Source organism: Bufo gargarizans, unplaced genomic scaffold, assembly GCF_014858855.1.
Source record: "Bufo gargarizans isolate SCDJY-AF-19 unplaced genomic scaffold, ASM1485885v1 original_scaffold_979_pilon, whole genome shotgun sequence".
In the NCBI taxonomy this organism is placed as follows: domain Eukaryota; kingdom Metazoa; phylum Chordata; class Amphibia; order Anura; family Bufonidae; genus Bufo; species Bufo gargarizans.
This window is the reverse complement of record NW_025334780.1, coordinates 43232-64929: the sequence shown is the minus strand read 5'-3', so window position 1 is coordinate 64929 and position 21698 is coordinate 43232. Positions and strand designations below refer to the sequence as shown.

Below are 21698 nucleotides of genomic sequence, written 5' to 3'. Positions count from 1 at the left end.
TCTCACCGACAGTTGCATCCTTCAAAAGAAACCTAAAAACCCACCCCTTCAGACAAGCCTACAACCAGTGACCCTGCTGCTTCTATACCGCCATGACCAGTTTCATCCTCACCTACTGTGTCCTTCTCCCATACCATGTAGATTGTAAGCTCTCACGGGCAGGGCCCTCTCTCCTTCTGTACCAGTTTGTAACTCATCTTGTTTATGCTTAGTGCAATTGTCTGTATTATGTATGTATACCCCTTTTCATATGTACAATCTAAGACAGGCGTAGAAAATGGTAAATGAGATGGGCCACCCATGCCACGTACACTTTTTTATACCTGGTGTGAGCGGGAAAAGTCTCAGATTGTGGTGCCAAGGACCTTTGCGCTGCAATCTGCTCCACAAAAACACCTAATATAGATGTATTTCTGTTTAATAAATGACCCCCTATATCTATTGCCTGTAGATAAAAAAAACACCACAAAAATATTAGATGTACAGTCTGCAGATCTGATGTTTTGTTCACATTACAACCTGGTAATGTTTTTTTCTTACAGCAAGCTACTTTCATCGCTGACATGGTGCGTCTGTCGAACATCAAATTGAAGGTTTCATTTTTTATGCAAAGGTAAGTCATATGTTCTTAAAGGGGTTTTCCGGGACCCGCGCCGATCAGCTGATTGAAAAGTAAGCGGCTCTCCTGTGAGTGCCACGGCCTTCTCCGTGCTCACCAAGCACGGCGGCTGTGGTTGGTATCGTGAATGGGTCTGAGCTGTGATACCAATTACAGACGCTATACAATGTACGGCGCTGTGCCCAGTAAGCAAGGAGAAAACCGCGTTACTCACAGGAGTGCCGATGTCTTCTCAAACAGCTGATCCGAAGGGGTCCCGGATGTCCAGAGGATAGGTCATCAGTATCAAAATCCAGGAAAACCCCTTTAAAGTAAACTAAAAGAGACTGAAAGCTAATGTGCTTTTTAGAGATGAGCGAATCGAAGCTAACAAAGTCGAATTCGTTCCCGAATTTCAGGAAAAATTTGATTCTGAACAAATGTGAATTTCCTTGCGCTTTGTGGTAACAAATGTAAATTTTTCCTAACATGGCGGCTACAATGGCAGCTACAACGGTGGCTACACGTGTGAGGACATGGGGCAAGGAACTCTGGGAAGGCGGGATGACCCATAATGCCATGCATGCAGCCAATCAGCAGCCAGCCCTGTGATGTCACAGCACTATAAATATGTCCTCCATCTTAGATTCTGCCATTCAACATCGTACTTTGTTCAGGTACAGACGTGTATACAGACGTTAGGGAGAGTGAAAGAAAACCTCATTGTGAAGAAAAAAATCATTTTTTATAAGTGCACGATACGGATAGGGAGGAATCATTTCACAGCACCTTAGTGCAGGGACAGATGTTGCAGGGGTTAGGGAGAGTCATACAGAAAACATCATTGGGAAAAAAATACGATTTACAAGTGCAGGGAAAGATTATTTGGGGATCCAAATAGCCATTATACAGCTCTGTCATTCCAGCAATTTGTTGTAGGGGTGAACTTGTTATGTTGAAAAGCCTTTAGTGGCTTATATCTGTGGAAAAAGAGAAATATATATACTCTGTTCACTTCTGCAGCTATATAGTAAAAGCGTTTAGTGCCCTATTATAGTACAATACGAGAAAAATAGACACTGTTCATATGTGGTGTTATTTGCGGTAAAAACATTTATTGCCAGTTCAGTATAATACGAGAAAAATAGAAGCTGTTCACATTTAGTGTTATTTGCACTAAAAGTGTTTCTTGTCATACTTCTAGAGAAAAAGAGAAAAATACACGCCGTTCACATTTGGTGTTATTTGCAGTAAACATTTATTGTCAGTTCAGTACAATATGAGAAAAATAGACGCTGTTCACATTTGGTGTTGTTTGCGGTAAAAACATTTATTGTCTGTTCAGTACAATACGAGAAAAATAGATGCTATTCACATTTGGTGTTATTTGCGCTAAAAGCGTTTCTTGTCATACTAGAGAAAAATACACGCCGTTAACATTTGGTGTTATTTGCGCAGAAATAATTTAGTGGCCTATTTCAGTACAATACGAGAAATATATACTCAGTTCATGTTTGCTGGTATTTGCACAGAAATAATTTAGTGGCCTATTTCAGTACAAAAATAAAAATATATTTGTTGCTTTTAGGGGTGTTTTAATTTGTTTAGTTCAGCTACAAGTATGTCAGGCAGAAAAGTGCCAGGCCATGCACAGAGGAGTGGCAGAGGCCTGAATGTTTCTGGCGCAAGCATAGGTCGCAGCAAAGTAAGGGGACTTGGCAGCATGAGTCACAGCGAGAGGCCTTAGCTCCCGGTGTCCTTTAGCGGTCGTGTCTTGACCAGCAACCCAGCGGTTCTTGATTGGTTAACTCGGTCATCCATGTCCTCCCAAGTGACATCAGACACCCCCAGCCAACAGTCGGTGGGTTCGTCAGACACAACCCTTAGTTGGCATGGCCCGGGAGCAGGCCCTGTGCCCTCACCTGTCCTCAATTTGCCTCTGTCCTTTTCTGTTCCCTCACCGCGAGAAGTATCATATGCTGTAGACTCGGCTCCACTCTTTAGCAAGGAAGAGCTACTAGAGGACAGTCAGCAGCTACTGCTCAGCCAAGATCTGGAGGAGATATCCGCCGCTTCCTCCGCTAGGCGGGCAAGTAGTGATGAGGAGAGTGGTGCGGGAGCTTTTGTTGCGAGTGGTCAGGCTCCTGACCCAGAGACCATTGAGGAGGACATCCGTGATGTGCAGACACTACTCGATGAAGCCAATCGCACTTGGTAGCCGGGTGAAGAAGAGGCTTCGTCATCATCAGGAGAAGAGGGTGACAGCTTGCCCGTGATTCAGCGGCGGAGCCAGCAAGTTGCTAGCATGGCCGGGAGTCAGTAGGGTGGCAGCAGTCAGAGATCAGGAGCCAAACGGGCACAAGGTAGAACACCCGCTTTGCAGCAACCTACCTGCCCAGAAAGGAGTGGTGCAGGGGTTTATTGTGGCAGCGGCGGTAGCAGTCAGTCAGTGAGTAGTGTTTGGAGGGAAAGCCAGGTACTCGGCGGTGTGGCAGTTTTTTGTGAAGCCGCCAGAGGAGATCAACATGGCCATATGTAAACTATGTGGGCAGAAGGTGAAGCGTGGGCAGGGTGCCAATGTTGGCATCTCGGCCCTGCGTCAACATATGCAGAGTCACCATAAAGTGGCCTGGGAGAACTGTGGCTCTGATGTGGTGGTCCAGCCTGCCGCAGCTACCGCTGCAGAACCTCCTCTTCCTTCACCATGTCCTCAGCCTCCACTGCAGGGACAAGTCACAGTGCCCCTCCAGGATACCACATTTGCAGGGCTCAGCTGTGACACGCTGTTCTGCCTTGGCGAAAGAGTCACACAGGGGAGGAACTTCTCCGTGCTTTGCATCAAGAAATCGAATCCTGGTTTTCTCCACGACAACTCAAAATCGGAACCATGCTGACAATGGGAAGAACATAGTGTCAGTGCTGCTTCAAGGAAGCCTGAGCCATGCGCCCTGCATGGCACATGTGTTCAATATGGTTGTCAAGCGGTTTCTGACCAGGAAACATTGCATGCACTTCAGCCACTCGTACACTGCAAAACACACCCTCCTTGAGCTGCAGCAGCAGAACGGCAACCCCCAACATAGGCTGATATGCTGCGTTTCCACCCGTTGGAATTTCACCCTCCATATGTTGGACTGACTATACGAACAGAGAAAGGCCATCAACGATTTTTTGATGATGCAAGTGGATAGGGGTACTCCACTGTATAACTTCGATGTCGTCTAGTGGCAGCTCCTGCGTAACACCTGCCGTTTGCTCAGGCCCTTTGAGGAGGCCACGTTATTTGTCAGTCACCAGGACTATGGAATGAACAACGTCATTCCACTGCTTCATGTCCTGGAACAGATGCTAGCAACAATGGCTGGTCAGGGAACAGGAGATGTGGTGCCTCAATCTCATGGCCACATAAGCCCTGTGGGGGCTGAACTGGAAGAGGAGGGGGAGGAGGACATTGAAGCACAGGCAATGTGCAGCCAAATGGGTGGTTTTTCTACTCAGCTGACAAGACAGGCGGAGCAGGAGCAGCCAGAGGAGCTACAGGGTAATGAGGAAGACGAGACAGAGGCACCCTGGCAGTATGCAGTGGAGATGGAGGCAGGGAGTCCCTCCGAGTCACTTGCACAAATGGCACGATGCATGCTAACTTGCTTGCGTAGTGACAGCCAAATTCTCACCATTTGGCAGAGGGATGACTTCTGGCTCTCCACCTTGTTGGACCCTTGCTATCGGTCCAGAATGGGGGCCATTTTTTACACCCACCGAGAGGGAGGACAAACTGAACTACTATAGAAACATCCTATGCAGCAGCTAGACATAGAGCAGAACCTGAACCAGCAGATGGTGACATACTTGGACAGCACCCTGCTACCCCACATTGAAGATCCGCTGGACTACTGGGTAGCCAAACTGGATTTGTGGCCGCAACTGGCAGAGTTCACCCTGGAAAAGCTGTCCTGCCTGGCCAGTAGTGTGGCATCAGAGCGGTTGTTTAATGTGGCAGGGGCCGTAGTTTCCCCAAGGAGAACTCACCTGTCCACCCAAAATGTGGAGAGACTGACCATTGTCAAGATGAATTAGGCGTGGATCAGCCAGGATTTCCAACCACCAATTCCTAATACATCAGACTAGATAATCCATAGTGCCACACCAACACTTTGATACAAGAGACTGGTTTCTTCTGACTACCTGCCTCAGCTTCTACTTTGATGCTGCAACCCGCCTGATGCCACACATCTGATGCCAAGTGCTCCTTATTTCACCAGCCTTCATCAGCTGGTATTGGTATTGCCACCCACTGCCCTGTGGCAGGCGCAGCACTATGAAGTGCCTTTTGCGCTGTGGCATTAGAAGAATTTTGATATCTCTAACTTTTTAGTCCAACCAAACTGTTTATTACACTGTAATTCTTCTAGCTCCGTTCTATGGAAACAGTAGGATTAAAGAGCACAACAAATGCTTGAAATAACTTCTTTATTAACTTCTACTTTTCTTCATATATAACACTGCAGCAGATAGTCCATGTACAAAACATGTGTTGGATAAAGTATCACAAAAAGGCAGTATGCATAATATGGTGGTTCATCTGTTCAATCTTGTCATTCAACATAAAATGGTGGATATATTTCTCTCTTCCGTATCTGTACTCTCACTTTAAGTTATTTAAGTACTTTATGATCTCTCTGAGAGGTATATCTGAGGTTTAACCAATAGTTTGACTTGCTCTACTTGGTTTGTAGTTTGCTCTATACAATTGCTTTGAGCAGTTTGTTCTAAATAATTGCTTTGAGCAGTTTGCAGACTGCAGTTTGCAGATTGGTGGAACTTTAAGTAAACACATAACTGGTTCAATATACAGTTCTAATTAGTACATTAACAACAGGAACATTATATAACTGTTCTAAATACCTATTTTGTCATCTTGCTTCCATAAAACTCAACTCTGACTGGAATTGTGTGTCTGTTCAGCTCCTCTCTCTGGTAAATAATGATTCCAGCTAGGGGATTCCCTACACAGGCTCAGTGTGAGGCTGGCTATGATTGGTCAAGGCTCCTGCTCAGTAACAACAGTTTAACTCTATGCTTTCTGTTGTGTCTGCTGTGTCATCGAGCTTACCATACATTCATATAATGAATCTTAAAGGCATATTATCTATTCTGCTTCTGTGAACACAATATATAATTGTTACATGACATGCAAAAACATGAAGTCACAGTAAATAACTCTGCTTTTGTCTTTAACATATAACCATATGAACTGTATTAAGGTTATTGGCAGGTCTAGCTGTATTAACATATAAGCCGTATTAGCAACCTATGACAGGTCTTAGCTGGCCAGCTACACGTCCCACTCTGTTACCAGGTCATTTTTTGGTCTCCTGATGCAGCTGCTGCTGCAATCTCCACCCTATGTCACCTTGCCAATTTGTGGTATACTCCTGATGCTGCTCCTGCCATCTCCACACTATGTCACCGTGCCACTCTCTGGTCTCCGGATGCTGCTGCCATATCCACACTATGTCACCTTGCCACTCTGTGGTCTCCGGATTTTGCCCCCATATCCACACTATGTCACCTTGCCACTCTGTGGTCTCTGGATGCTGCCACCATATCCACCCTATGTCACCTTGCCACTCTGTCTACTCATGCTGCTGCCATCTTTAAACTATATCACCTTGCCACTCTGTGGTCTCCTCATGCTGCTGCCACCTCCAGACTCGGTCATTGTGCAACTCTGTGGCCTACTCATGCTGCTCCCACCTCCAGACTCTGCCATTGTGCCACTCTGTGGCCTACTCATGCTGCTGCCACCTCCAGACTCGGCCATTGTGCCACTCTGTGGCCTACTCATGCAGCTGCCACCTCCAGACTCAGTCATTGTGCCACTCTGTGGCCTACTTATGTGCTCACATACACCACTGGTCAGTAGGACCAAAAGAAATCCCTGTAGGGGTCTACTAATTTTGAAAATTAAAACATACACTTTATTAAGTCTTTGTAAAAAGGGGTTATAGATGCCCCAATGTACCACACATTTAAAACTATCAGACGATAGTACTGGTTTGTGTAGAAATTATTATTACCTTTTCTCTCAATTTGAAAGAGAGAGATATGATTGTGCAGGTTGGTGGTATACAGTTTGACACACACTTGGGGTATAGCCCTAATTCTAGGTGTCCTAGGACCTGGGCCCAGGTCCCGACTGCTAATCCCTGTTAAATCCACTGTGTGTCACTCTTCACTGAAGGCCACAATGCACCACACCACTCAGAACATACTAATTTATAACCCTATTGCTGGGTGAAGTTTACACAGTAACAACCGTCTGTCTAAAAAGAGCGCCTAACACTAGTCCCCACCCGACATGTTTCGCCGCGATGCGGCTTCGTCAGGGGTTTGGGGTATTAGCACGGGCGCGCTGAAGAAACACAGGCTATATGCACTCAGTTACGCCCCCATTTGTTCGTGGCGGCTGGCCTATTGGTCGCGGTCGCGAGGGGAAATTTCTTGATTTTGTTGAGCTACTCAATACGAATGATATCGGTATGCATTTTACGTTTGAAATTAATCCGACTCAAATACATTTCTTGGACCTTAAAATACAAAAGGATGAGTCTGGACAGATTCAAACCGATATCTATCGTAAACCTACCTCAACAAATAGTTTTTTGCATTTCTCGAGCTGGCATCCAACTGCACTTAAAAATGGGATACCATTTGGACAATATTTACGCGCCAGGAGAAATTGCTCAACAGATGAATTGTTTAAGATCCAAGCAGACGATTTATATAATTGGTTCCGCGATAGGGGGTACCCTCGTAAGGCCCTTAAAAGGGCTTTTAATCGAGCTAAGGCTCTGAAAAGGGAATCCCTTATCTCAGGTGGGGTTGCCCCCCCTGTGACCTCCCAGAGCAGCAAGACTATCCGATGTATAGAGACTTTCGATGGCTATCATCATCTGATGACAAATATTCTGAGGAAATATTGGAAAATTCTTACAAATGATTCAGATCTACGCCAGGTACTTCCACCTTATCCTAGTGTCACTTTTAGACGTGGTCCAAGTTTGAAGGATCAATTGGTACATAGTTTCCTCCCCAAAATTGGGCAGGAAAATAGAATGTGGTTGAGATCTAGAGTGACTGGCTCTTATCCGTGTGGTGGTTGTACTTTCTGTGGGTTTTTACCCAAAATCAAAAATGAAATTTGGGACTGGTTTAATTGTAAAAGCAGTGGAATAGTTTACATAGCCTCTTGCCGTGCCTGAAATTATATGTCGGCAAGACGGTTCAGGAACTGAGGAGACGGATATAGGGGCATATTAGTGCAATCAACACAAAAAAAGATACTTCTTTGTATAGACATGTCTCGTATGTCCATAATGGCCGTATAGATGTACTTAAATTCTGGGGGCTCTTTCAAGCTAAATTGGGCCCTAGGTCTGGTAATCTAGATGCCAGATTACTAAGAGAAGAAGCCAAATGGATATACAGACTGTCAAGTAAGACCCCATCTGGACTTAATGAAGGCTTCTCCTTTTCCGCCTTCTTATAAAAACACTTTGCCAGACAAATATATATTTGGGTGGAATCTGGATTATCCTAAAACTGCCATTTATGTGAGGATTTAATTTAAATAAAATAAAATATATACATAAAGGTATAAGATGACCCCAATTTCCCCCCCTTTTTTTGAACTGAAGAGTTAATATAGGCATAGATGCCTTGGTTTAATGGAGAATGGAGTCTATTATTATCTGACAAATGTATTTTATAATTGCTTTAATTAGCTAGCTGCACACAAAGTGTGAACTGCTGTTGTCAGTAAAAAATATGTATCGCTCTGCCTTGCTTCTTGTCAACTGTATCTGACAACTAACTAATACCCATTTGTATGTGTCCAGGTTTTCATCATAAAAATGTATCCAGTAGATGGCTATTGACTATGCGATTGTATCCATTTGGATATCCACTCCCACCTCCGTGATAAGGAGGAGGTGGAGTGATGACGTCGAACATGACGACATCAGACGGCGCCGATGACTGGATTGGGTAAGGGACGCCTGGTGATGAGGTCATCATCAGGCGCCTGTGCATGTGATGCAGTGGACACGCCCCTCGCGACCGCGACCAATGGGCCAGCCGCCACGAACAAATGGGGGCGTGACTTAGTGCATATAGCCTGTGATGAGGTCATCACCAGGCGTCCGTGCATGTGATACAGTGGACACGCCCCTCGCGGCCGCGACCAATGGGCCAGCCGCCACGAACAAACGGGGGCGTAACCTAGTGCATATAGCCTGTGTTTCTTCAGCAGGGCGGCGCTAATACCCCAAACCCCTGACGAAGCCGCATCGCGGCGAAACATGTCGGGTGGGGACTAGTGTTAGGTGCTCTTTTTAGACAGACGGTTGTAACTGTGTAAACTTCACCCAGCAATAGGGTTATAAATTAGTATGTTCTGAGTGGTGTGGTGCATTGTGGCCATCAGTGAAGAGTGACACACAGTTGATTTAACAGGGATTAGCAGTCGGGACCTGGGCCCAGGTCCTAGGACACCTAGAATTAGGGCTATACCCCAAGTGTGTGTCAAACTGTATACCACCAACCTGCACAATCATATCTCTCTCTTTCAAATTGAGAGAAAAAGTAATAATAATTTCTACACAAACCAGTACTATCGCCTGATAGTTTTAAATGTGTGGTACATTGGGGCATCTATAACCCCTTTTTACAAAGACTTAATAAAGTGTATGTTTTCATTTTCAAAATTAGTAGACCCCTACAGGGATTTCTTTTGGTCCTACTGACCAGTGGTGTATGTGAGGTTTACCTCCCGAGGGTCTTTACTAGGGCCCATTTCTTGGTATCTACTTATGTGCTGCCACCTCCATACTTGGTAGTTGTGCCACTCTGTGGCTTATTCATGCTGCTGCTACCTCCAGACCCGGTCATTGTGCCACCCTGTGGCCTAATCATGCTGCTGCCACCTCCAGACTCTGTCGTTGTGCCACTCTGTGGCCTACTCATGCTGCTGCCACCTCCAGACTCTGTCTTTGTGCCACTTGGTGGCCTCCTCATTCTGCTGCCAACTCCAGACCCCGTCATTGGGCCACTCTGTGGTCTCCTTATGCTGCTTCCACCTCACCACTATGTCATAGGACCACTCTGTGGACTTCTCATGCTGTCCCCCCCTGCCCACTTCATGACTAGGCCACTATTTTGTCTTTGGGCCTTGCTGACATCATGATTTATAGGATTTATTAGACCTTTCTTCTGATCTGTCAGAAGGAAGGAAAAATGAGACGCACAACGGATCCTGTCTGTGTAGCAGCTGTAAGGCCTGTATGGTCCCATCAGAATTGGCTTATGATTTGGTAGCCAAAAGCAGGAGTAGGTACAAAACACAGAAGACATGCAAATATTCTATTCCAAGTGGTGTTGAGATGAAGAAAGCATGCTAAGAAAACAATTCCTCTCCACCTGGAGACGAATCCTGTCAAGATTACTGCAAGTGCGGTATTGGCTGCTCATCGACCAAGATACTTCTGGGGAAAACCTGTCTGGCATGAACAGGCCTCCAGTAGCTACAGACAATGAGAAGACAAAGCTTCAAGGTAGCTTGGAGCCCGAAAGAGTCGCAAAATTAGTCAAGATTTAAAGGGAACCTGTCATGTGGATATTTGATTATAATCCAACTAATTATATACAAATTAACTACTAAAAAGTACCTTAGATGTATTCCCTTACTGGTGTGACAGATTACCTCATAATATACACACAAAGATGCCGCATGCTAATGAGCTGATTCGAGTCCAGTGTGATGTCATTGAGTCGAGCGTATATTTAATTCAGAGCTATAGCCACTCCCCTGCCCGCCTGCTGCTGATTTATATGGAAACAAACTGTCATTCAGCAGCAGGTGGGCGGGGAGAGTCAGGAGCTCATGAATATTCATGACTCATCATTATGAGCTGGAGATTTTCAATACAAGATGTTGGCAGATTGACTGGGTCAATTAAAGAAAGTGACCCAGCATTTTGCTAAAAGAATCAGTCACTTATTTATGTTGCCCTTAGTTAGGACACCATAAAACTGGTGACAGGTTCCCTTTAAACCAACCAACCAACCATGCCCTGATCTCTTCGTCCAGTAAAAATATCACGGGTTCCCAGTGATCATGGAAATGAAAAGGAGCGCATCCTGTGGTGCACAGAGGTGGAGAGGGTCTTCAGATTCCCCCTGCACTATACAAATGTCTCAGAAATGAACCACTGCTCCCGACAGCAGCTGCTTGGAAGGTCATGGAGCGTCCCGGTCATCCAGCATCTATTCGCCCTGCTGAAAGATTATTTTGAAAGTGTGTAGAAGCCACACATGACCCTCACGCTGCAGATTTATCATGGAGCCACCGGATTTTACAATATTACATTATTATTTTGTGCTTTGGCAATACTGATGGATTATTGAGCAAATGCTGCCTGAGTGAAGGCGGATACTCCACACAGGATTAATTTTTTGTGGGTTATTGTTCTGACGGATCAGAGGAAGGGCAAAATAATTAGTGACGTCAACACAAATTTACTGCTGACACCCTCTGCACTCTGTCGTGGGGGCTTTACTTGTATAAGCGTTTAATAAAACAGGTTCTGTAGACATCTATGTGGAATCAGCTGACGAGGGTGTAAAAGGAGTGCGCTTCTTCTTTACACTAACATTGACCTGTAAGGCTGAGTTAATACTTGAGTTATTTGGTCGGTTTTGGCCCCGTGACTGCCCAAATATGTGAAGTGTGCAGTGACGCCTGTCATCTGCATGTCATACTGACTGACAGTATTTTTTCACTACCAGCGCACACTCCCTATGCGTGTTACTGCAAGGCACAGTGTTCTACACCCATATAAAGGCTCTATGCAGCCCGGAAATAGCCGTTTATATTGCGATTCGTCGCATATTAATTTGGATCAAAGCAAATTTTTCGCTTATCTCTAGTGCTTTTAGAAAACTGCATAAATGTCAATTCCCTAATCCAAGTGTAATGGAAACAGCAAGCTGCGCTGCTGGGGATGCCATATATATTTTTTATTGCGTTCTATATTACATACATACAATTTTGGGGGTATTTGGGATGCTCTTACAGATAGATAGAAATGTAACATTTATTTTAGAGATCCTCAGCTCTCATGAGCGTAAAGCCTGGGTTACATTTTTTTTTTTTTTTTGGTGCTAGTGGTTGATCTTGTGCAGTCTACAGGATTAGACTGCGGCTAGAGACCTCTGCAGTGCAGAGGTAGCAGTCGCTACCAGGCCCAGGAGCCTGATGGGGCCCAAAGACTCTTGTGCCACATAAGAAGACACCGGTATTATATAACGTGCATGCAGGGCCCAGATTTTGCACTAGGGCCCAGAATGTTCAAGTTCGTCTTCTGGCTGGAGGGAAGGGGTTAGGTCAAGAATTTTGCATGGGGGTGGGGGGCCATGTTTCAATTTCTTTGCCTCAGGCAGCAGGAAGGCTATGTGCTCCCCTGCCCCTACCATAAAGCACTGAGGAAAGGGGGCCCTAAGCTGTCCACACACGATCAATACGTTGTAGATTGGCCACCATAGATTTGTGTGTGTTGCAGATATATGGCGACAATAACAGTAAGGCAGTTAATACAGTTCTATACTGAAGATAATGGTATGATAAAAATAAAAAAAAGAGGCAGATGCAACCAGCACAAAACTAAAATGTTTTTAAAGTGCAACTGCACCAGGGATACAGACTAATTATTCACTGTCAGTGCTGGCCATGCTGATCAGTGTCAATATAGCAGGAGGGCAGAGCAAATATATACATAGTACATATGTTAATTTGTAGAAATATATAGGAACCCGCATGGAGGGAAAAATAATTAACCCCAGCCGTCTTCACAGTGAGTGCTGCTCTGTACTGTGTAGGCGAACATGCATTAGAAATGCTTATTTATGCTAAGGGACATTTCAGGGCAAGTTTTCTCATATAAATTAGGGATAAATTAATGTTTCATCTGAAGTCGATTTGCATAAAACTTTGTTTCAATACTGTACGGAGTGAGCGCTCCGTACATTATTAGGCTACATTCACACGACCGTATATGTTTTGCAGTCTGCAAATTGTTGATCGGCAGAAAAAAAAAAAAAAACAGATGACGTTCCGTATTGCATATTTTTTTTGTGGGAGGATCAATTGTAACAGTGCCTATCCTTGTCCACAAAACGGACAAGAATAGAACATATTCTATTTATTTTTTTGCGGGGCTACGGAGTGGACATACAGATGCGGATAGCCACAGGGAGCCATGTCTCTGGGCTCTAGTGACTTACTTACTGGGGGTGAGAGAAGTCGTTGCTGCAGCTCACGCTCAGACAGCACAATGCTGCTGTCTGAGCGTGAGCTACTGAAATGGTGGACATCTCTGTGTCCGTCCAGGCCCTGCGCCGGACCGAGGACAGGGATCCTGAAAACCGGACTGTCCGGCCTAAAACCAGATGTCTGTCCACCCTATTTGTACTGTGTCTTTAACTTGCTGCCCTCTGCACAGCTCCACCTCTCTGAATTCAGCAGATTCTAGACACTTTCTAGATATGTAGATACTCAATTTCTGCTGTTTCTCAGTCCAGGAAGCCTTACAGATTTTCCCTCTACTTTAGTTAAGTCCGTGTGGTGTGCACTCCTAGCACTTCCCCAGCTGTCTCCTGAACTTTGGTTCAACTTTGCTTATGCAGCACCTAGACACTCTGGCAAGCTTTCTTGTAGGGCAAGTGCAGCTTCTCTAGGTGTTACACAAGAAAAAAAATCACTGCATCGATAAACAACTGCAACATAAACTGAACTTCTGTATGGATTTTAAATCTGCAAAATGTCAATTTATTATGTGGATTTCTGACACTGATTCCATAGTTTCCAATGCAGAGGATGAATTCCATGTCAAATCCCCTGCAAAATCTGCACCCAGCCGTTATGCTTCACTGTGGCCTTTCAGTCTTATGCTGCATACCTTTTTTTATTTTTCATTCAGTTTTCATTTCCGAGACTTCAGAAGTTCTGTCGGCCATGTTGATGTAAGTATACAGGACAACTATGAATGAGGATACTACTGTAACACTTATCTCACTCCCCTTTTCTAAAATTCGCATCTTTCCATTGATTGATCTTGATGGACTTATATGTTTTTCAACCACCTTAACTAAGTAACTATGTAATTTGAACCCTCTGAAGTTAAACAATGAGGGGCATATTTATTAAGACCGGCATTTTAGACGCTGGTCTTAATAAGGCCTCAGCACTGGCGGTGAATCCACCGAAGTTATGAAGAGGCGCAAGCCCCTCCATAACTTCGGTGCATCCAGTGCCAGTTCTAAATGTAAGACAGCTTCCAAGCTGTCTTACATTTAGACTATTTTCTACACCTGATCCCAGCGTAAAAAATTGTAAATCAGACGGGCCTCCTGGCCCGTCCCCTTCCCCACCCACAATTTTAGACCTGGCATGAGCGGGGAAAAGTTGCAGATAATTGAAGAACGGTTCATCTATTTGCGCCTGAAATATGCCTAATTTAGGTGTATTTCAGATTAGTAAATGACCCCCTGAATGTTTCCATTCACTGACAGCAAGCAATTAATAATTAAGCTCCTTTAAACTTATTTACCTTTTACAAGCCACCAAACCTCCAGCAGGTGCAATGCATGGATTCCTCTTTTCACATTTTTGAATAATTCATAAATTCGGTAGTATTAATATATGGTTATATTTTATTAGTCTCATTTTGCAATTATATACTGTACATAAGTGTCATCCAGTTGTGGAAATCAAAGGACTCTATATTAACAGTGTGTTACTTACATTACACTCTTACTACATTATTACTCTATGCGCAGCTTTCAGATTTGGAGCATTCACTAGGACCCATGCTACAAGACTCTGTAGTTCGTGCAATCAACAGTAAGTCATCCCTACCTGCCGCTATCTCTTTATACTCTTGTGTGCCTTCAGTAAGGTGGTAGTAACCTCATATACTGCTTTTGCTGTCCAGGAGGATTGAGCAGTGGTATCTCCATGCCTTCACTTGGTAATATAACTCTACAGGAATCAGCAACATCAATCATTCCGGTAAGATCCCATGTGCTATGGTCTGGATATAGTGTACGGATACAGAAGAATCTCTACTTTTTTAATTTAAACAGGTGGAGTAACACTTGGAGGAACTGTCAGCTGTGCATTCTCCATGAAATAACTACTGGAGCCCTTTTTTTTGTAGAAAAACCGCAAGTGTTATCCACTTCCTCTGTTATTCTTCTTAGAAATGTATGAATAAATTGTCAAATTGTCAACCCCTGTCAATTTATTCATAAATTTCTAAGAAGCATAATAGAGGAATGTGACAATTAGCGTTTCAGATTGTCATGTAATGGGATGTAGCATTGGATAAACAGACACAGCACATTGGTAAACAGGTACAGAAGATCTTCTTTTGACAGGTTCTCTTTAAATTACAGGTTTATCAAAAAAAAAAAAAAGCCAAAAACAAGGGTGTAGACATTCATGGCATATCTACAAATGCTATAAATGCCTGATAGGTGGGGTCCAGTCCTATTTGCTCGGTTGTTTCAGTAGATAAAGTTGAATGAAGAGAAAAGTTGATATGAATGGACACCTTTACAGTCGAAATCTGGCATCATTAACCCCTTTGCTACCCTAAACCACCTAATAAACCATTTTGCATTCTAGACCACCACTGATAATAAAATTAACTTCTTGATAATCCAAAACTAGCAGGAAAATAAGGTACTGACCCTAAACCCCCTTAGATTCCCAAGGACATTACCATTAAAGGGGTTGTCCGGCCATATTTATTAATTACCTGTCCTCAGGATAGGTCATCAATATCTGATCTACGGGGGGCCAACACCGGGCACCAGATCTTTGAAGAGGAGGTGGTGCTCCACTGCTTCCTGTTCATTATATTACGCGTCCTCTCCTGTGAAGCGGCAGTGTAGTGTAATTACAAGTACTCGCAATTACAAGACCACAACCCTAAAATCGCAAAGATTCCGGCAATGTTGGATTTTTTTTTATTATGGGGCCACAGTCCTGGCCTACTATGAGTCGCACTGTGATACCTTTCATTTCTATGGCTGCACTGCTACACTATGATCCTTGGTTGCGCAATAGATGTCACACCCAAAATTGACTTGTAGCCCAAGCTTTAGGGCTCATGCACCCGGCCGTTGCCTGGCCATGTCCGTATTACGGCCCGCTAACAGCGGGTCCGCAACATGCGGGCACCGGCCGTGTGCACTCGGCATCAAGAATGAGGACCCATTCACATGAATGGGTACGCAATCCGGAAGGTCCTGTGCAGAACGTACGCACAGAACCCCACAGAAGTCCTACGGAGTGCTTCCACGGGGTTTCTCTCCGAGGCTCCGCACTGCAAAAAATAGAACATGCTCAAGTTGACTGGGTCTAGATCCATCTGTGGAATCCGCACGGATGTTGCCCGTGCATTGGGGACTGCAAATTGCGACCAACGGCCGCATGCTGTGGATTTTTTACGCTGAAATGGACTGGTGTCCGTGGTGACATTTCTGCTGGGATTGCAGAAGGTCTACCACTACTTTAAACTTTTGTGTTGCAAAGGTTGAAATCCAAAGGTAACATCCGCAGCAAGACCTGACATGCAGAGCTGTGGGTTTTCTCCACAGCACGTTGATGAGATTTCTAAAATCTCAACCACTTTGCTTGTATTGTAAATGCTGTGGATTTTCCATACAAAATTCACTGTGGAGGATCCGCAGTATTTACCCCACCTGTAAACCCACCCAACAATGACAGGGCTTCAGCACCTGCAATCTGAAACATTGAATAAGGACTGTATGACGCAAACACATCAAAATCTAATTTCTATTCTTCACACCTGTAAGATCCCTCCACCCAAAATCAGGTAAGTGGCGTTTTATATTGTTTATGAAATTATTACTCACAGGTGTCACCCTGGATCCTGCAGCAGTAAAACTGAGAAGGAACTGGATCTCACACATCATCGTAACACCTTGTTCTGTCTCCATACACGTTTACACAGTGTGCAGTCTGACATTCAGCATAAGCCATCCCTGTTTTCCAAATAAGAGGACTGTTCTTTGTAGTCTATACTGTTGGTCGAGCACCAAAGTACTCGTATGCTCTGGTGCTCGAGTAGAACACTTCCTGATGCTCGGGTGCTCTACAGAGCAGCCGAGCACAATGCAAGTCCACGAGCATTAAACCAGGCACCCCCTGCTCTGAAGAGGGGAGGGTGTCCGGACTATAGTTCGGCTTAGGAGTCCCTGCTCTGACTCCATATATAGCTATGTCCATATATGGAGTCAGTGCTTGGGGACACCCAGTGTATTTAAATATAGTTTAGCCTCTATTTCTGAAATTAGTAGCAGAAGTCTCATATTTTTATTATTATTCTTTTTTTTATTAACTGGCCATGCAGCTCTATAGTTTAGTGGTTAAGGTTCTTGGCTGTAATGTAATTTCAGAAATGCAGGCTAAATTAGATTTAAATACACTGACTCGAGCATACGCGATATTCGGCCAAGCATAGCGATGCTCGAGCCGAACTGGTGGTCAGCCGAGCATGCTCGCCCAACACTAGTAGTCTAACTTGTTTATTTGTCAACAGGTTGTACGCTCTGTGCGATGCGCATGAGTGAGAGATTGTACAAGTGTGTGGTAAAACTACAAGAATACAAATAACATGTATAAGTATTAAGTGTAGAATAGCATGTACTATAACATTTGCATTAACAGAGAAGGCACATGGTAAAATGTCTGCCTATACATAAGATTGCATGGCTAGCTAACATTAATAACAACTCCCCGAGACCCTGAGTAACAATTACAACTAGCTGAACAGCTCTACATAACATAATGGGCCAGATTTATCATTAGCTCAGGTCAGAATAATGGAGTGAAAAAGTCCCCAGAAAAGTCCCAAACGCTAAAACTGCGCACAAATTTGCTCTGCACTATGCTCGCCAGTTTTCTGAAAGTGGGCGTGTTTTCTTATGTACAAACTGGATACCAAAAACGTTGGGACACTATACAAATCGTGAATAAAAACTGAATGCAATGATGTGGTGGTGCCAACTTCTAATATTTTATTCAGAATAGACATAAATCACGGAACAAAAGTTTAAACTGAGAAAATTTACCATTTTCATCACTGTGTGGCATATCCCCTTCTTCTTACAACACTCAACAGACGTCTGGGGACCGAGGAGACCAGTTTCTCAAGTTTAGAAATAGGAATGCTCTCCCATTCTTGTCTAATACAGGCCTCTAACTGTTCAATCATCTTGGGCCTTCTTTGTTGCACCTTCCTCTTTATAAAGCACCAAATGTTCTCTATAGGTGAAAGATCTGGACTGCAGACTGGCCATTTCAGTACCCAGATCCTTCTCCTACGCAGCCATGATGTTGTGATTGATGCAGAATGTGGTCTGGCATTATCTTGTTGAAAAATGCAGGGTCTTCCCTGAAAGAGATGACGTCTGGATGGGAGCATATGTTGTTCTAGAACCTGAATATATTTTTCTGCATTGATGGTGCCTTTTCAGACATGCAAGCTGCCCATGCCACATGCACTCATGCAACCCCATACCATCAGAGATGCAGGCTTCTGAACTGAGCGTTGATAACAACTTGGGTTGTCCTTGTCCTCTTTGGTCCGGATGACATGGCATCCCAGATTTCCAAAAAGAACTTCGAATCGTGACTCGTCTGACCACAGAACAGTCTTCCATTTTGCCACACTCCATTTTAAATGATGCATATGAGGAGATAAATGCGAGGCGGCACTGCCTTCACTGAAATGGCCTTCAGTAATAAGAAACCATAAATGTGATACAATGTACTCTGCTGCGTGGTGCTCAGCGACACAGAAGTTGAGATAATGATGCGCGATGAGGAGAGAAGAAGTAAAATAGTCGCGGCACTCACCGGAGTAGGCAAAATGTGGCTGCTTTATTGGAGCTTCCTTAGAAGAAATAGCATAGTGGATCCAGGGGCGGACACGCTGTTGCAAGCGGCGACGGGCGTTTCGCGCGTGAGATCGCGCTTCCTCGGGCCGCTGTGTACGTTATTGCGCTGACTCGCACTTTAAGCAGGCGGACCCAGGGCGGCCGGTGCCATCAGCCACAGCTATGCGTCACTGGATTAGTGACGTAAGTAAAAACATGTGAGCAGCGGGTACAAATGTAAATACTGGAGACAAACTGATAACTATAAATACGACACAAATTATGTAGGGATATCCATAACATTATGTAGCAATATCCATGACATTAAATTCATGGCTGCAAATTCATATACAAGTGGAGGGGGAAAGAAAAAGATTTAGATACAGCGATACTGGTACAAATATGATTGACTAAACTGAGCTACGCGTGCAGATGACACAAAGGCTGCATATGCCGTGGAGTGTGGATACCAGATGCCGCATTATAAACCATTCGCCCCTCTGTTTGAAACGCATCCAAATTACAGAAACACTGACATGTCGTTCTTGTCATTCATACCTGCTGCACCCATTGCTCCAGTCTGCATTATCCCCCTTGCCTCCCTCCGCAGGAGCAGGCGATGCCGGTCACCTCCCCTGGGGATGGGACAGACATGTTCGACCCCCGCAAAGGAGAGACAACGTGGATAAGCATCGTGGGCGGTGCGGATGTGGTCAATAAGACGTGGACTACCTCTGCCTGACCGTATAGAACCGACATGTTCACGGATGCGCTCAAACAGGGGGCGAATAGTTTTGCCTATATAAAAGCGTTTACAGGGGCAAAAAACGACATATACCACGTAAGATGTACGGCAGTTGATGAATTCACGTACAGTGTGTTTGACCCCCTCTATCTGTAAATCTTTGGTGCAAGCATTTAGTGCACAAAATTTTAAATGATCCCTGGCCCAGTGAAAACGCCTGAACTTGTGGATCTTGCTTAGAAATGGCTTCTTCTTTGCACTGTAGAGTTTCAGCTGGCAACGGCGGATGGCACGGTGGATTGTGTTCACTGACAATGGTTTCTGGAAGTATTCCTGAGCCCATTCTGTGATTTCCTTTACAGTAGCATTCCTGTTTGTGGTGCAGTGTCGTTTAAGGGCCCGGAGATCACAGGCATCCAGGATGGTTTTACGGCCTTGACCCTTACGCACAGAGATTGTTCCAGATTCTCTGAATCTTCAGATGATTTTATGCACAGTTGATGATGATAGATGCAAAGTCTTTGCAATTTTTTGCTGGGTAACACCTTTCTGATATTGCTCCACTATCTTTCTGCGCAACATTGTGGGAATTGGTGATCCTCTACCCATCTTGGCTTCTGAGAGACACTGCCCCTCTGAGAAGCTCTTTTTATACCCAATCATGTTGCCAATTGACCTAATTAATGTTCCAGCTCTCGGTTATGCTCAAATTTACTTTTTCCAGCCTCTTATTGCTACTTGTCCCAACTTTTTGGGGATTTGTTGACACCGTGAAAATTTAAATCAACGTATTTTTTCTTTAAAATGATACATTTACTCAGATTAAACGTTTGATCTGTCATCCACGTTCTATTACAAATAAAATATTGACATTTGCCATCTCCACATCATTGCATTCAGTTTTTATTCACAATTTGTTTAGTGTCCCAACTTTTTGGGAATCCGGTTTGTAAATGAATCTCTAGACAGATTTACTATTGGGACTATTTAAAAAGTCGCAAAAAAGTTGCAATTTCACTCTAGTGAGGACCATGCTTATCTTATGAGACTTTTTAATAGAACATGCGACTTTTTCATAAAAAAACGTGCAACTTTTTCGTAAAGCTGCTTACTGACGGATAAACTGCTACCGTCAAACCACATTTATTACAGTCTTAAAGGGCTGATCATAAATCTGACTTGGCTAAAACTGACTTTAGCCATATGTTAAAGTGGAGTGAGCTGTCAGAGTCATGATAAATCTGGCCCATTGTCCCTGAAACAAAGGTTGATCTCTCACCAGATGTAATTTTACAAGGATGGTGGAGTTTGAGAAGGAGATATGCAAAAGGACAGCTCTGAACTGTGTCCTGGAGACTAGAGACGTCTCTTTCCCAGAATACTTTGCACTCCCACAATGCAGTGCTCCACCCACAATGCAGTAGTATTCTAACAGGAAAAACAAAGTGTAATACAACTTAACACCACTAGATGCTAGTGCTATAACCACACTAAACACTTCAGAAATACCAAGGCTGAGGCAGACGTGATCTGTAATGACTCTTGTACCCTGCTGGGCAGAACACACCTCATAGCTGTGAAACAATACAGTTTTCAACTTCTCTTCACCACTAAGAAGACGACTAAACAGGGGCATAGCTGTGGGGGTGCAGAAGTAGACACCAGTGTTATAAATGGCATGAGGTAGGTGGGGACATTGATAAAGGGGTTTTCTGAGATAACAGTATTGATGGCCTATGCTTAGAATGGGCCATCAATATTGAAATAGTGGAGGTCCGATGCATGGCACTGCCACCAAATAGCTGTTTGAAGATGTCATGTGGGCAACAGCTGCAGCTTCTTGCGGAGGAGTTATTTGGGACAGGCCATCAATATAAAAATCTTGGAAAATCTCTTGAAATTGATCCCTACCCAGTGACCCTGTTCACTCAGGGTGGGTTCACACTAGCGTTAGGGATTCCGTTATTGCTTTCCGTTATAACATGGTTATAACGGAAAATAACGGAATCCATAAGATGGAAGGATGGATCCGTTCTTCTGCCCATAGACTTGTATTATGGCGGAATGTAAAACGGAAGCCTTTAAAAGCCATTCCGTTTACTTTCCGTCCTAATAGAAGTCTATGGGAATCAAAACGGATCTGTCTGGGTCCTGTTATGCAAGACGGACAAGTCAACCAGGACTTTGTTTTCCGTCTTGCATAATGGGACCCAGACGGATCCGTTATGCTTTCCCATAGACTTCTATTAGGACGGAAAGCAAACGTAATGCTTTTTAAAGGCATTTAGTCTGGGCATTTCGTTATTTTACGTTACAACCATGCTATAA

The 21698-nt window shown here is 44.1% G+C and overlaps 1 protein-coding gene across 1 annotated transcript in view; it reads left to right on the top strand.

Annotated features, from left to right (window-relative positions):
- Positions 1-21698, top strand: part of LOC122924277 (lipopolysaccharide-binding protein-like) — a 99157-nt gene that overhangs the window by 65333 nt on the left and 12126 nt on the right. The window contains exons 11-14 of the mRNA XM_044275221.1: positions 543-613; positions 13636-13678; positions 14495-14558; positions 14650-14726. Of these exons, the coding sequence (XP_044131156.1) occupies positions 543-613; positions 13636-13678; positions 14495-14558; positions 14650-14726 (255 nt within the window). The remainder of the gene's footprint in view (positions 1-542; positions 614-13635; positions 13679-14494; positions 14559-14649; positions 14727-21698) is intronic.